This window comes from Colobus angolensis, unplaced genomic scaffold (assembly GCF_000951035.1).
Source record: "Colobus angolensis palliatus isolate OR3802 unplaced genomic scaffold, Cang.pa_1.0 Scaffold74, whole genome shotgun sequence".
Classification (NCBI taxonomy): domain Eukaryota; kingdom Metazoa; phylum Chordata; class Mammalia; order Primates; family Cercopithecidae; genus Colobus; species Colobus angolensis.
Genome location: NW_012121154.1, coordinates 2,029,915 through 2,045,718, shown reverse-complemented (window position 1 = coordinate 2,045,718; position 15,804 = coordinate 2,029,915). Strand labels below are relative to the sequence as shown.

Genomic DNA, 15,804 nt, shown 5'->3' with positions numbered 1-15,804 from the left:
GATCTCCTGACCTCGTGATCCGTCCGTCTCGGCCTCCCAAAGTGCTGGGATTACAGGCTTGAGCCACCGCGCCCGGCCTTTCATTGTTTTTAAGATATGCTATTAAACTTCTTAGGAGGATATATAAAGATGTGTCTAATCTTGTTCTGTCTTACTTCTCCAGGTTCATTTCTAGCCTTCCTCCCCTTTGAACACACATATGATCCATACCCTAATTGTACACACACTTATTACAGTAAGCTATGGTCTCTCACTCTTCACACTTTTGCAAAGATTCTCCCCTTCTGGTTGGCACATGCTCTTCCATTCCATTCTCCTTTTAATATATCTGGTTAACTATGACATCCTTCATAATTCAAGCTGTATGTCTCATCTTTCAATTATCTTTCCCTATTCCTTCTGGCTCCCTTTAGGCCCCTTTCTTGTCTCTGTCTCTCTAGCATATACCTTATTATTACTGTGCAGTGTTAGCATCTTCCTTTGACTCTCAGCTCTACTGTGAGCTTCTGGAGGTTAATGGTGAGCTATGTTATTCATTCATTTATGTACCCTCCAAGCACCTTAGGCTTTCAATAAATAAATGATAACTGAATGAACAAATAAATGACAAAGACCTGAAGAAGAAAACTATTTAGATCATTTTCTAAAAAAATCACTCTGCCATAGGAACTATAATAGATTAAGACAATTTTAGCAACACCTTGATGTTGAACATATCATATGGCTTTCTTAAATATTGGGGGTGCAAATAGAAATAATAGTGCAGTATGAATCTCTTGAATCAATTGCAATTTGGAATATCATCAGAGAGTTATGAAATCATGTTAAAGATTATTACTATTATTATAATTAGTTACCATTTACTTTACACTTGTGTGTCTGCTCTCTGTTTAAAATGTTACATGAAGCATCCTCTTTAAACTCCCAACAGACTCTGGAGGTGGATATTGTTTTTCTAACTTCACTGTTGAGGAAATTGATTCTGAGAGTTTGATATTACGTGACATGTTGAAGGTTGACTTTTGGGCTGTTTGTCACCACAGTTCATATTCTAAATCCTAGACTCCCAGATTAAAAACGCTTTGTAATGGTTAGAGTTGATATTCTACATGAATGTCTAATGGGCTTGAGAGAAGGACATTCTCATGAGACTAGGAAAGTGAGTTCAGTTTTTAAGATCCAAAGGAAGGGGAGAATGCATCGTTCAGTTAATGAAATTTAACTCCATTTCTCTCAAGGCAAGGCTGAAACAATGGTCTCTAATGAATTACAAGAGAAACAAATAACATTTTACATTTCTTAAAATTTAACTTCCAATTTCAATGGATTTTTTTCCAAATAAAGTTTGATTCAAGCAGCCCATTGCTTTTGTGGTTAACTTTCATATAAAAGTTAAAAAGTACCTGCTTCAGAGACAATTCCATGTTCAAGATGATCGACGGGTGCTGAAAATAGAAGTTAAATGTCAATAAAGATAATCATTAACAGGTTTTTATATTAAATAATGTGTTGTTTTATCTGAGGCCATATATCACTGAAGTAAACATCAAGTCTATTACATAAGGAAAAAAAGTTCTTATTGTTTGCTATTTTCCTCAAAAATGTAGTGTTTGTACCTTAACAGAAATGATAAAAATCATTATTTATAGTATCCTATTAAAGATAAGTGACCTAAATACATAAGAAAATAGTCTGCATTGAAAATTGTTCCCAGTTACTCACAAGTGTTCTTCTTCTAAATTTGCTTATCTTAACCGCTTCCATATAAGTCAAACTAGTGTTGACAAGAACATCTCCGTAATTCTTTATTACCTCTTTCTGCTCTTACTTAGATCAGTGGTTCAAAAAGTTGTTTTAAGTAGCAGAGTTTTGAAAAGTTATAGTGCTCCTTGTGGATGAGCACATTCTTTATGGAACACTACACAATACTGGTGCAAATGATTTCATGATATGAACTAAGGCTAGTTTTATTTATAGAAAATATGGCTTGATGCATGCAATATAAAATCAGAAACACGAACAAGAAAGCTACCAAATGAAAAAGGACAAGATGGTTTAAAAAATTTCCATCTACCTATCATCTTTCTGCTATTTTTCATTTAGCACCAGTTCATATTTACTAATCGACAAGCACTACCAGATGTTAAAGTTTAAAGAAATATATTAAAGAAAAAATTTCAGTGAGAAAGTTCTATCAAATAGCATTTTTTGTTATCAATTTTAAAAACATGGCCAAACATTAAATTATATACATAAAATATATTTAGTTTTTTGTTGTATCTCAATTATACCACAATAAAACTGTTTTTAAAATGAGACAAGAAAACAAAAGCTGGTCATTATGTAATTTTAACAGAAGAATCCAAGTAATTCTTCTTGACCACTGTCTAACACCATTGAATGAGACTTGTTCTAATGCAACTATGTGTGTTACAGGGACTGTATTTTTGGCCTCTGGGTTCACACTTATATTTGACATCTGGCCTTCCCCTAGGAACCACCCAAGATTTTGTTTTAGTAGACACCAGATAGCAGGTCTTGTTGTTGTTAACTCCTTGACCACTATTATCATCACAATGTAAACAGGATCCTGTGGAACTCAGCATGTTAATTAACTTGAGCCCCTCACAGAGGAGGGCTTTATTCTCTTTTAAAGCATTAGATATTGACATGGAAACAATCCATTTTAATAAAGAGTCTCAATAAAAATGTTCTAATAAACAAAGCATATATTTTAGAAAGTTTCTCTAAGAAAAAAAGTATTTCAAATGTTATAATCAGCAAATAATTGTAAACTTAATTTTACTGAGGATTTACAAAACATGCCACAATTGAGAGTTACTGTTAAAAGTCAAAGGCATTCATTCTCCAAATCTGGAGAACTATTCTTCTAGATGTACTCTTTTTGGCGGGTGAGAGGAATTTAGCATACATGAAGACTTAGTATCATGCAACCTTTATTTTTTTTTAATTTCCTTACAGAAAAGCAGGGACACATGATTTATACACTCGTCTAGTTTTCTCAAATTCAATTGGGGAAAAAAATTGAAAAGTAAAATTTATAAAGTAGAAAAGCATCTGGATAGTAAAAGAGACCCCAGGCTTTCATTTAATGTGGCAATTTGTCTGACTATATGCTTAGAGAATGCAGTAATGAGAGGCAATCCCGGGAGCCCTGAATTCAGCGGTATGCTATAGAGGAAGGTGAGTCCCATTCCTAGTTGCCTATAAAACTTTTTCCACTGCTTCAGGAAAAGAAAACTAAGAAAGCTGATTTCAAAGGCTTCTCTGGGAAACGTGATGATGTATTAAAACAAGGGTGCCCTATAAGAAGGGCTACTCAGTTTCAACATCTCTTCTGAAACTCTGGACTAAATCTTACCTTGAATATCTGCAACTCCTCCAGCACTACCTCTTCCATATTCCACTTTTCCTTTGAAATGCTGACAACTTTGAGGACAGTTCCAACGTCTGAAAAAAAGCATAACGCATGATCCCACTGTTTCTATCTCAAAAATCAGTGGTAAGCATATTCCCAGAAACCTTCAAATTACTCCCCTCCTCTTTAAATGCCTTACAAAAAACAGATTAAATGAAACATATATGAAATGAAGTTTAATGTATAAGTTTTGTCCTCCTAAAATATAGCTTTTAGCTAGTAGAACACCCTTTTATAGAGAGAATATTAAAGGATGCATATTCAGAGTATATTCTTAACAAAAGTAATATATATAATGTTTAATTTAAATATTGTTTGAAATGTTGAACAAGGGTAGAACAAATGTTTTGAACCTTAACTTAAAACATTAAAAATACATTAAAATAATAAGTTCTCTCTCTTCCTTCCATGTAATATATATTTATTTAATAGTTATTATATCCAGTTCATGGAAGACAGATATATATTCTTTTAATAACATTGCCAAATGAACAAAAAATTCATTACAGCTATCTGAGGGAAATTGTAGCTCACTCTTCAAATGTATTCCATCTTCAGAATCATTATTAATAGATGAGAAATGGAAGGTTTGTTTAAAATTATTTAACGTCAACTTAATACAAGGTTGATAATGCGAACCAAAAATTGACATTGAAAGGAGGTATCTTAAATACATCATCTTACATTGAAATTCCATGAGGTGTAAGGTTAGTACAGAAAGAAAATTAAAAGAACAGTTTAGAAAAAGAAAAAAACAATCCCACTTTAATTTATACAATGTAGGCATTTCTAAACTTCTGAGCACTGGGGTTGGAGTATAGTAATGTATATAGTAAAGATCCTGTTTGCACAACATAGTCTGAATTATGTAATTGTTTTTAAATAACTCCGGGAATTTTAAAGAATATTAACTGTACATTTTTCCAAATGTCAAAATTAAAAACCTATCTTAGCAGGTCTAGAATTTTCTCAGTAAAGGTTAGATAGTACCACCTAGTGGCTAACTGACATTCATTGCAGTGAATTGCTGAAGACCTAGTTTTGGGTGGACAGTGCAAATTAAGTGTCAAACTTGTGGGAATTAATAGCAACTAATTAATTCTACTTTTGACTCTTTAACTTCTATCTCTGTTGTCTTGGGAATATCCCTTATTTTTCTGGTTTGTGGAATTGCCATCTGGAAAATAATCAGGTTTGACAATCGATGACAAAGGTCCTCTGAGTCCGTCACACACATACTTCCTAATAAACCTAACTTCTATAAGACCCATAATTTTTAAAAATAAAATTATTCTAAAATTGTTTTGAACTCTTAAATATCTATTCTAATAAAAAGTTTTGTTTCTTGAAAATTCTTAATTTTTAATCTTTATGAAATGCTTGATCCATTAAGTTATATAACATGATATGGAATACAGTGCTTTTGTTTTAATGATACATGTTATTTTTACTGCCATTAGAATTCCCATGACATTATTAGTTAATACTTTTACCTTTTTTGAGGTTAAATTTTTCTTTTTATAAAAACATTGTAATCATTTTATAGTTATTGAGTTGACATGCAAAGGAAAATATAATGGGCTTAAAAACTAAGTCTATGAAATACATTTTAATGCACAAAATTCAAGAAGAAAGATAATCTCCAAGAAGTTTCTATTTAAAGACCTACGCAAAGTAATGCTTAATGTTTTCAAAAATCTATCTTAAGTCAACTAAGTTAGTGATTCTCGAAATCAGGTGAAGGAATCTTTTGGGGGTATACTCATAAAGAGAGGGAAAGGCAAAGTTTGAAAATAAAAAATGCTTTGCCCTACCTGTTTAATTTTAGTTCAAAATCATACAACAAATATGTATTGAGCATGTAAGGTAGAGCAGGCACATTGCTGTCAAATACATTTTGAAATCTCAAATATGAAGTTCGGAGATATTTATGATTATCAATTAAAAACTACATAATTTTAAGAAATATTGACAAGGTTTTATCTAATAATTACTCATTTTGATTTTTACCAATAAATATTTTTGAAGTTCCTCTTCTCTTTGTCTAATAATGAAAAATTCCTTTTGAAAAAAATCCTAATCCAGTTTTAGCTTACCTGTCCCAAGAAACATTACATCGTACTGGCCATCTTCTGCAGTGACATGATCCACCACTATCTGTGTCAGTCTGTAATCCACATTGATTCTCTTGAATGTTGGTCCTCCTGCAACTGGGTATATGGACTTATACATCACAGAGTGCCGCTTTATGAAACTGATGACATCATCTGGAAAATCTCGGGTGGATTTAATCAGTGGGTCATAGGTTTTGCTTGGACACTGAAAAGAAATGTAGAGGAAAGTAAAGACATTGTTTGTGCACCTGAGAAGTTCATACTTATTTCCAATAAAGCTTGTATAGCTTATCGTCAATAGTATTAAATGAATGGACAACAGAGTCAATATGGAATCATGTGTACTTGTAAATCAATGCAGTGTGCCTCCGATAAATGTAAACCCAGTTTTCTCCTGCAAAAATCTTCTAAATTATATCTGCATGTTTCAACGTTTCCATAGTGAATTATTTTCTTATGAAGATTATTTCTTCTGAAGATTGTTTCTAATGAAGATATTTGAAATCTAACTTGAAATAACTGTTAAGAAACTGATCTATAAACATGAGAACAGGTGGAAAGCCATTATTTTCAATTTCCTTTGACTAATTTATAATTTCAGTTCAAATGAAATCATGTTTAATTAAAAAATAAAAAAGGAACAAATAAACAGTTCACAAAAATTAATTTCAAAGTATTTAATAGCTTGAAATTGTAATTATGTAGTTTCTTTCATAATTAGTGTGAAAATTACACTTCGAACAATTCAACAGCTCTTCTCCTAAAGAGTCTGCGAAGAAACCCTTAGGGAATTTTATACTTCTGTCTAAAATTGACTTATGTGCCTTTCAGCATCTACTAAATCAATAGTTAGCATGACCTGCCCCCTGGTGGTAAGAGTAAAAAGTTCAAAATAGTACAAATCAAATGAATTTTATGTACCTTTATCCAAAAATAAAAGGGGAAAAAACACTTTATGATTAGACTTTTTTTTCCAGAAAATATCACCTCTCCCACATCCTAAGTCTATTTTATGTTTAAACATATTGCAATTTAGGAAGGTACCTCATATAGAATGGTTCTGTTATAATATTTGAATTCTTAATGGACTAATGCATTCTTTTGGAGTGGAAAACTTTAGTCAATTAATGCAATCATGGAGAATAAAATGATTGACAGTAAGGAAAGTTTTTTGTTTCTTGTTTTTTTTTAATGATGCCTTTCCTTTATTTCAGTTTTTAGAGAAGTTGGAAACAGTCTCCATGGAACTGAACCATTTATACTTGGCACTAATCAGCATCATGCCAAGGCTCCAAAAACGTAATGCACTTCTCAAAATATTCAAGAGTGTCATTCTTAGGGAGCTGAAGATACTAGAACTAGTCCCGATATTTGACTTTGACCCCAAATTTTATGCCAATAAAATAATAATGACTCATGAATTAAAAGATATATCAAAGAGGTTTTACTAAAAGTCTGTTAATGTTTTTCTATAAATACCTTAAGAATATCTTTAACAAAAATTTTCAATGTCTGGTATTAAGAAACTGACATTTTCTTGATATTTACTTATTTGTCCCAGGTCTGCATCAGAGAGATTAGAAATGTTCTAGAATATTAGCCACTTTGCATTGACTTAACATATTCTTAACTGGATGTTGGTCTAAAGATCTAAGTCTGCAGGTTCAGTCATTATTTCCAGCACTTAACCTTCAGCCAAGCGGAATCTGTCAACTCGATAATGGAAGAACCCTGCATTAAGTAGATTAAGCAGGGACTCAAAATGGATATGGAGCTCAAATGATACAAAGCTCTTATCCAATTACAGGCTGCATGCTTGAGGCTCAGTCAAAGACGATTCATAGCAGGCTTATATAATGCCTGCGGTTCAATCTGGTTGGTGTATCATTAGAATCAAAGCCAGAGCAAGATTTTGCCTGCACACATTTTTTAAAAAGTCCTCCAACTTAAGAAAAAATCACTTTTGACTTTGTGGCTGTAGTTGTGCAGTAGCCAAAGTTTTCAAAGAAATAATATCATGACATTCAAGCCATAGTTTTTGATATCAAATTGTTAAATAATTAGAAATTTTAATGTAAGAAAGTATAGCTGAATGAAAATATAAACATTTAGGAAAAAAATAAATATTAATTTTCCTCATTGCTCTGACAAAAAAGGTTTAAGTGTAATAAAATCTAAGGGGAAAAAAAGGGAAGGAAAACCTGGTTTCTATTGACTATAAAATGATCTTTGAAAATATGTATTTTTTCTTATGGCAGCTTTTCCTCATGGCATGTTGCCAGTGTTTGGATAAGATCTTTATCCTCTCAATTGCTATGCGTGATATCTCAGGTCTGCGTCTCCACTATGCTTGCACAAATGAAAATGATTTGGTAGAGTTACTCTCTGAGGTTTAGGATAGTACAGTTTGAATTAAATGTTGTTATTTTAGTACATTCAAACCCGGGGAATTTTTGCTTTGATATCATATAGCTGTGCCGCACACAGATCTAAAAATAACGAGATGCCAAGCGATGTATGTAGGTAAGAGTAAAGTAGGAAAGAAAAATTCCATAAAGGAAAAGAAACAGTGTAGGGAAATGCTACATCTAAAGCAGATGGTCGTTCATATTCAGTTATTTTCCTTTAACAAATTGTAGAAATTTCTCCTATGGCAGTTATACATCTCAGGTATTAGAAATCTAGTGTTTTTTTCCTCTGTATGTATGTACTTTTAATTTCTCGGTATTAACACAGCCCACCTGAACATACCATAGGGGGCCATTTATTTCTGCCTTCAGTTTTCTTACATTTGCCAGTTTAGCTACTAGGAGTGTAGGAAATAAATCAGGAAATGTATCTGTGTCTCTATCCACTGTTGTAAAATACTCAAAGACAGTATTCTTCTCTTGTGCTGGAAATATTAATAACAGAGCAAAAGAAGAAGAGAAAATAGAACATGCCTAGACATACCCTGAGATGAAAGGGAAAACCCGACAGCAACAAGCCCTGGTTCAGGGTCTATCTCCCATGGCTGGCTGCCACAGCTGGCTAGGTGTGATCATGTTATGCTTGGCAAGTCCGTGTGTTTGTCTAGGGCCTTTAGTAGTGGAGGGGGAAGCAATGGATAAGAGGAGAAAAATGGTTTTTATCCAATGAGAGAACTTTTCCCCTTGGCAAGGCCCCAGACAGCTGCCAAAGGACTTTTCTCCCTGCAGCTTCAGGCTATTCTCTACAGGTTGCAGTTTCCTTTTAAACAAATCAGAGGAATGACTAACGTGAGGGAAGACAGGGCAAAGGAAAGACAGAACTAGGCTTTCATTTTCAGAGCTTGAGTTTTATTTATAGAGTAAAAATGCAAATGTAACAGTTGCCATCTTATCCCCCTACTTATTCATCGAAGAGTCAATCTACAACAGATAAGGACAAGGAAAGATCCTATATTAAATATCAGGGACAAAGAGGCCTGGGGCAAACATATAGAGGTAAATTTCTGTCCTTCCCTCTCCCTCTCTTTCTCTTTAAGGTTCCCTTTCTCTTAGAGGAATTTCTATGCCAGAACAAGCAAAATACTATTGAACACAGTAAATAGCCTGGGATTTGAAGAACTTAATTTTAAAAGCAAATTGCTTGCCCTCTGGAAAACAAAGCTGAAGCCAGTTGGAAAGGTCAGTTCCTGTTGGAAGCCCCTTGACTATCTCCATTTTAGGGAAAAATGGCCTACACACAGTTAAAGGGAAATGATAGTGATATATGATACATCTCCTTTAGTGTAATCTGTTTTAGGAATCTGGACTCAGAATGTCCACAGTCTAGTCCTGCCTCTGCTTCTCCCTTCTAGAACCAAAACCAGGACTGAGTGAACAGAACTAGAGATATCCTCAGTAATTTAGAGAGATGATAAAGTAATTGTTATCCAATAAGTGGAAGGTAATGGAGTGAACAAATATTAAAGAGAAAATAAAACTGTGAATTCAATATGCTAGAGAGACATGAGTGAGCCACTGATGCCTAAAATGAGATATCCCCAAAATTTTCCACAGACTTTGAATTAATTAGGAAAGACTTGCTTAAATGAAACAAACAATAACAATAAGATGTTAGCTACATTCCTCAGGCACACAAATGGGAAGATAGGGTAAGACACTATGAGAGAATTCCTGCATCATACTCTGTAGTTTTCAGTGTCCTTTGGAAAGACTATCATAGTCCAACACTAGATAAATTAATAGAAAGTTCTGGATATTATTTTTGAATTACTTTTTTTTTTTGGTAAGTTACACTTATTTTTGAAAGTCAACTGTAAAATATGTCTTTTAAAACTCTTAATAGGATCAGCATAATTTACAATTAAAATCTAATGTATGAGGTTAAGAAATACATATATTCTGAGAAACATCAGCTTTAGGAAAAGAATGTATTTAGAATCATGCTGAAGCTTAAGTAAAATAGTTTAGGTGGAGCAGGAAGAGAAAACAGCTAAAGAGTTTTGACTTGTGGAATCCATGGTTACCTGAAACCCCTGAGAAGATCAACCAGGGTAAAAGTTGGAATTTCTAAGCAATATTCCAGTTCTAGTTGAAGAACACATTATGTACTTCAAGTCCACTATGAAATCCCAATTGTTGATATTATGTGTTATTATCCTATGATCCATCTTCTCCAAGGTTTGCTTTTGTAAAGCAAAATCAGAAACCAAGCTCAGGCATGGCAGTGATGCTTTGATATGCTAGAGTGAAAAATACCTTTCTACAACAGAAGGGTATGCCAGGACCCAGAGATGGTTCATGGTAGTGCATTTGTAAGATGAATTTTTCAGTAGATGCAGAATCAAAAGAACTTTATAATTTCTCAATGACTCTTACAATGTTAGAAAGTCTAATGATTTGATGGGAAATAAACGACTGTCAGACTTATCTACACCTATATCTCAAGTTTGGAAGTTTTATCTTATAGCAAAAAAGAGGAACAATAAAGGCCCTACAGCAAAAGAGGAAATTTTTAGCATCTACATTTGATTTTCTCTAGTGAAAATCAACGTGAGTTGTACATGATGGGGCCTTTCTTTTAGACAAAGATTTGAAATCTTGAAGAAGGGGACACATTTCATTATTTTACATTGGTGGCAGTTGAAAATATTTTTTTTTCTTAATAAAGTTTTACGAATATTCTTAGTCAAGTTTTGTTAATCAAGATTTATAGGGTATTTTATTTTATTTTATTTTCTTACTAAAAGGACATATATTCAGAAGAAAAACCATGGAAGACAATTAGCAGGAAGAAGGAGGTTAGCTTAGTGTTTTTGATGTTTTATGTGACTTAACATTTGTTTTCTCAACATAAAAGGAGTGTTAAACAAGGGTTCCATTGAACACAGCGGCAGCTTTTGGGGTTCCCGCGTCTCATTTTGCAATCTGAGCTGAGCGTGCACACAAACAACTGTGGCTCAGGGACCTGCAATTGGTGTTGATCTTGGCAACACCTACTATTGCATGGGTGTTTTCCAGCAGGGAAAAGTAGAGATAACTTCCAATGATCAGGGAAACCGAACCATGCCAAGCTATGTCATCTTTACAAATGCCAAACAATTGATTGGTGATACTCCAAATAATCAAGTTCCAATGAACTGTGCCAGCATGATTTTTGACGCCAAATGTCTGACTGGATGTGATTTTGACGATGCCATTATCCAGTGTGATATGACACCCTGGCCTTTCACAGTGGTAAATGATGCTGGCAGGCCCAAGGTCCAAGGAGAGTACAAGAGAGAGACAAAAAGCTGCTACTCAGAGGAGGTGTCTTCTATGGATCTGACAAAGATGAAGGAAATTGCAAAAGTTTGCCTTGGGAAGACTGTTACCAATGCTGTGCCAGCTTACTTTAATGACTTTAATGACTCTCAGCATCAGGACTATCAAAGATGTTGGAATTATAGCTGGTCTCAATGTACTTGGAATTATCAATGAGCCAATTGCTGCTGCTATTGCTTACAGTTTAGACAAAAAGGTTGGAGCTGAAAGAAACATGCTAATCTTTGACCTGGGAGGTGGCATTTTTGATCCTCACTATGGAGGATGGAATCTCTGAGGCCAAATCTACAGCCGGAGACACCCCCTTAGGTGGAGAGGACTTTCACAACTGAATTGTTAACCATTTTACTGGTGAGTTCAAGCGTACATATGGAAGGACATCAGTGAGAGCAAGAGAGCTGTCCGGTGCCTCCGTACTGCTTGTGAACGTGCTAAGCATACTCTCTTCCAGCACCGAAACCAGTACTGAGATCAATTCTCTTCATGAAGGAATCAACTTCTATATCTCCATTAACTGTGCCCAATTTGAAGAATTGAATGCTGAGCCTGTTCTGTTGTACTCTAGACCCCACAGAGAAATCCATTTGAGATGCCAAACTAGACAAACCACAGATTCCTGATATTGTCCTGGTTGGTGGTCCTAATTGTATCCCCACAATTTAGTAGCTTCTCCAAGGCATCTTCAGTGGAAAAGAACTGAATGAGAGCATCATTTGATGAAGATGTTGCTTACGATGCAGCTGTCCTATCTGGAGATATCTCAAAATGTTCAAGATTTTCTGTTTTTGGATGTCACTCCTCTTTCCCTTGATATTAAAACTGCTGATGGAGTCATGACTGTCCTCATTAAGTGTGATACTACCATTCCTACCAGGCAGACACAGACCTTCACTGCCTACTCTGACAAGCCTAGCATATCATTACCAAGGATAAAAACTTGCTTGGCAAGTTTGAGCTCAGAGGCATACCTCCTGCACCCCTTGGTGTTCATCAGATTGAAGTTACCTTTGATATTGATGCCAAGGGCATCCTCAATGTTTACTATCACTGATGACAAGGGCCATTTGAGCAAGGAAGACATTGAGCCTATGTTTCAGGAAACAGAGAAATACAAAGCTGAAGATTAGAAGCAGAGGGACAAGGTGTCATCCAAAAATTCACTTGATTCCTATGTGTTCAACATGAAAGCAACTGTTGAAGACGAGAAACTTCAAGTCAAGATTAACAGTGAGCACAAACAGTAGATTCTTAGCAAGTGCCATGAAATTATCATCTGGCGTGATAAGAATCAGACTGCAGAGAAGGAAGAATTTGAACATGCACAGCAAGAGCTGGAGAAGTCTGCAAGTCCATCACAACCAAACTGGACTAGAGTGCAGAAGGCATGCTAGGAGGAATGCCAGTGGGATTTCCTGGTGGTAGAACTCCTGCCTCTGGTGGTGATTTTCAGGGCCCACCACTGAAGAGGTTGATTAAGCTAACGCAAGTATAGATGAAGCATTGTTCTACACAGTTAAAGCACCAAAGAACCCAAATTTGCAGCAAATTCTATGGCAGTTTTAAGGTCAAGTTGCTATAATAAATTACTGGGCATTCTCAATGCTTGAATATGGAACATGTGCACAAGGAAAGGAAATAACATTGCACTTTATAAACATTGTATTGTAAGTGGAAAATGGAAATGTCTTAAATAAAACTGTATTTAAAGTTGGTATCAAAAAAAGATTAAATGAAAGAAAACTAACCACAACCTCCACCCCTGAATAAAAAAAGATTTTGAGCTGAAAATGAGCATTTACTTAGTGTCTCTAGGGTTGGATAGTGGAAGAGGCAATGCTGGGGTGAGAAGTCCAGTCTCTAGGTACTCTACCCAGGATGTTTTTTACCATGTTATGATGTTCCTTAAATATGGCTTTGTTTCAAATTTTTGAACCAAGAAATTTTCAGGAATCCTTAGAATCACCATTTTTCACCATCTATTTTTTTTAAACTATGTAGATACAAAAAAGTAAAAATAACAGGCTTTTCTCGTGTTTGAGCTATTAATAGAAATTATCATGCCTTTATGTTCATCAGCGTCCACATAGTAAAACGAACTTATGAAATATTTTAAAAATACCTATAACTACCTCCTTTTATTTCCTACCAAAAAATGGAGACTTAGTTGGGAAATTCATGTGTAAACTTTTATCTGTAAAAGTAAAACTAAAACAACTAACATTTAACGCAATAACAATTTGGGAGTAAATAGAATTTAAAAAGGAATTGTTATTTTTACAAAATCAAACATTTAGTAGTTGTTTAAAAATGGTGGCAAAAGGATTCAAGAAAAGTAAAACATGCATTCTTTTTGATAAGGGAATGGTTTAAAAGTGAAACTCACTTTTGAACAAACATTTATTAATACTTTACATTTACACATAAATCTTAAAAATCCCTTGACAACACAAAATAAAACTGCAGAGTATATCAGTTATTAAAAATCAACTATCAAATTGGAAATTTTCTGCCTTTACAAATCTTTCTTACATTCTGGGTTTTCTAGTAGTTTGTTATTTTGGGTTGGATTCAATTTGGTTTCTGTCTCTGACCTGTATGATTGATTCACTGTATCATGGACTCTTTAATATTTTATTTCACTTGGAACTTCCTATTACCAAGACCCGGCAGGTCAATAATGATTGAAAAAATCCTCCTGAACAAAATATGGCTTGTTCAAATATTCTATCTGGACAGCAGAGGGCGGAAGAATCACTTGAAGTGAAAGCATTCTATAATATATCCTTTTGCATCCTTGCATTTCTAGGCTTATTAACATTGCAGAGCAGTGATGTCACGGTTAAGCTAGGAGTTTAAGTTTGACTTTTTGTCAAAGAAGTACAGCATTCTGTCAAAACCAAAAACTTAAAGTAAGCATGGCACACTGCAAGTTGTAGTGTTTATTTAACGGAGTGATAATGTCAACAGAAGTAACTACTGGGAGAACAACTTAGAATTCAATCTTAATAGCAATACAGGTGCAGAAAATGTAAAAACAATTTTTTTTAAAAAAAATTAATCTATGTTAAAGCTTTAACTTAAGTGTAATACAGCTTTTAGTAAAGGTTCTAACAATTTCATAGAAAGCAAATTATTCAGCAATACTTTTATTAAAGTAAGATGTGTTCCTCTGAATTGCAGTAAGATAAATAAGTGTAATAAGGTTTCAAAATTCATTATTTGTGCAGAGAATAGACAAATCTCTGGAAAAAATAGCATAAGGTTCTGTTTGGTTGTTCATTTGTTATCACTTTGAAGGTAGAACAAAAGGTGGGTTAATGGCTTTTGATTTGGAGTTAAGTAGAGTAAGTTTAATTCCAGTCATAACAATCCATAAGCTGTGAGATCATGAACATATGTTTACCCTCACTGGGCTTGTTTCTTATCTATAAAATTGGGATAATAATACCTACTCTATGTGTTTGTTTTAAGAATGTAGTGAGATAACATATAAGGGCTTATCAGAGTGTCTGGATCGTAAGGAGTGTTCAATCATGACTTTCATCAAAATATGCTGGATATTTAGAGAAATAGAATCATAACTTCATGTAAACAAAAATTACTGAAATTGGGCTGCTTTTAGAAAACAAATAATAATGAATGCCAGGAGATAATGTAAAATTCAATGCAGCTAATTTTAGGTGGGACATTTGGCAGTATATCAGTGAGATAAATATTAGGAAATAAGTGCATATTAGAGAATATTAACGAATAGAGAGAGAAGACTGATCAGAAAATTCAACATCCCTCTTCATTCTGCTGTTTTTGGCAATATGATATTGGTAAAGTTATGTAATTATTCTGGGTATTCATTCCCTCCCCTGTAAAATGAGGGTGAATTATGTGGTCTTTATCATTCGCTCCAGTTCTTACATTCTCAAATTTTACAAGCATAGTTACCTGATATGTTGTGAAATATAATTTCAATGATTTTATGTGCAGCGGTAAAGTTAGTTTCTGTAAAGTGTATTTGTATAACAGATTTTCACATCACATATATGATGCTCCTAAATTCAACATCAGTATTCTCAATATAAGACATAATGTAGAAAAGCAGACTCATAGCATTTAATGCTAATAAAAAACAAGATGTTGAAAAATGACTGAAGAAGCAATGAAGTAAAAGGCTACCTATCTATGCATGACTTTAGACATTTTCAAATTTGGTCACAGTGATTTCAAAGAGAATACATAAGTAACTAGTTATTTGGAAATAGCTGATGTCCTTAGCTACCACAGATTTCTAGATAAAGTCTGCAAATATGTTAGTATAAATGATTGTCACTATTCTAACACAGAACCAGTTGGATAGGGTTGATCAATAAAAATATTTTGGCCGGGCGTGGTGGCTCAAGCCTGTAATCCTAGCACTTTGGGAGGCCGAGACGGGTGGATCACGAGGTCAGGAGATCGAGACCATCCT

General features: G+C 34.2%; 1 protein-coding gene and 1 pseudogene across 1 annotated transcript in view; one reads left to right on the top strand and one right to left on the bottom strand.

Moving 5' to 3' along the window:
- SEMA3D (sema domain, immunoglobulin domain (Ig), short basic domain, secreted, (semaphorin) 3D) overlaps positions 1-15,804 on the bottom strand; it is a 201,857-nt gene that overhangs the window by 22,525 nt on the left and 163,528 nt on the right. Inside the window, exons 13-15 of the mRNA XM_011927680.1 lie at positions 5,536-5,758; positions 3,383-3,471; positions 1,404-1,445 (exon numbers count right to left, since the gene is read on the bottom strand). Coding sequence (XP_011783070.1) covers positions 1,404-1,445; positions 3,383-3,471; positions 5,536-5,758 — 354 coding nt within the window. The remainder of the gene's footprint in view (positions 1-1,403; positions 1,446-3,382; positions 3,472-5,535; positions 5,759-15,804) is intronic.
- LOC105501712 lies at positions 6,408-12,834 on the top strand (annotated as a pseudogene).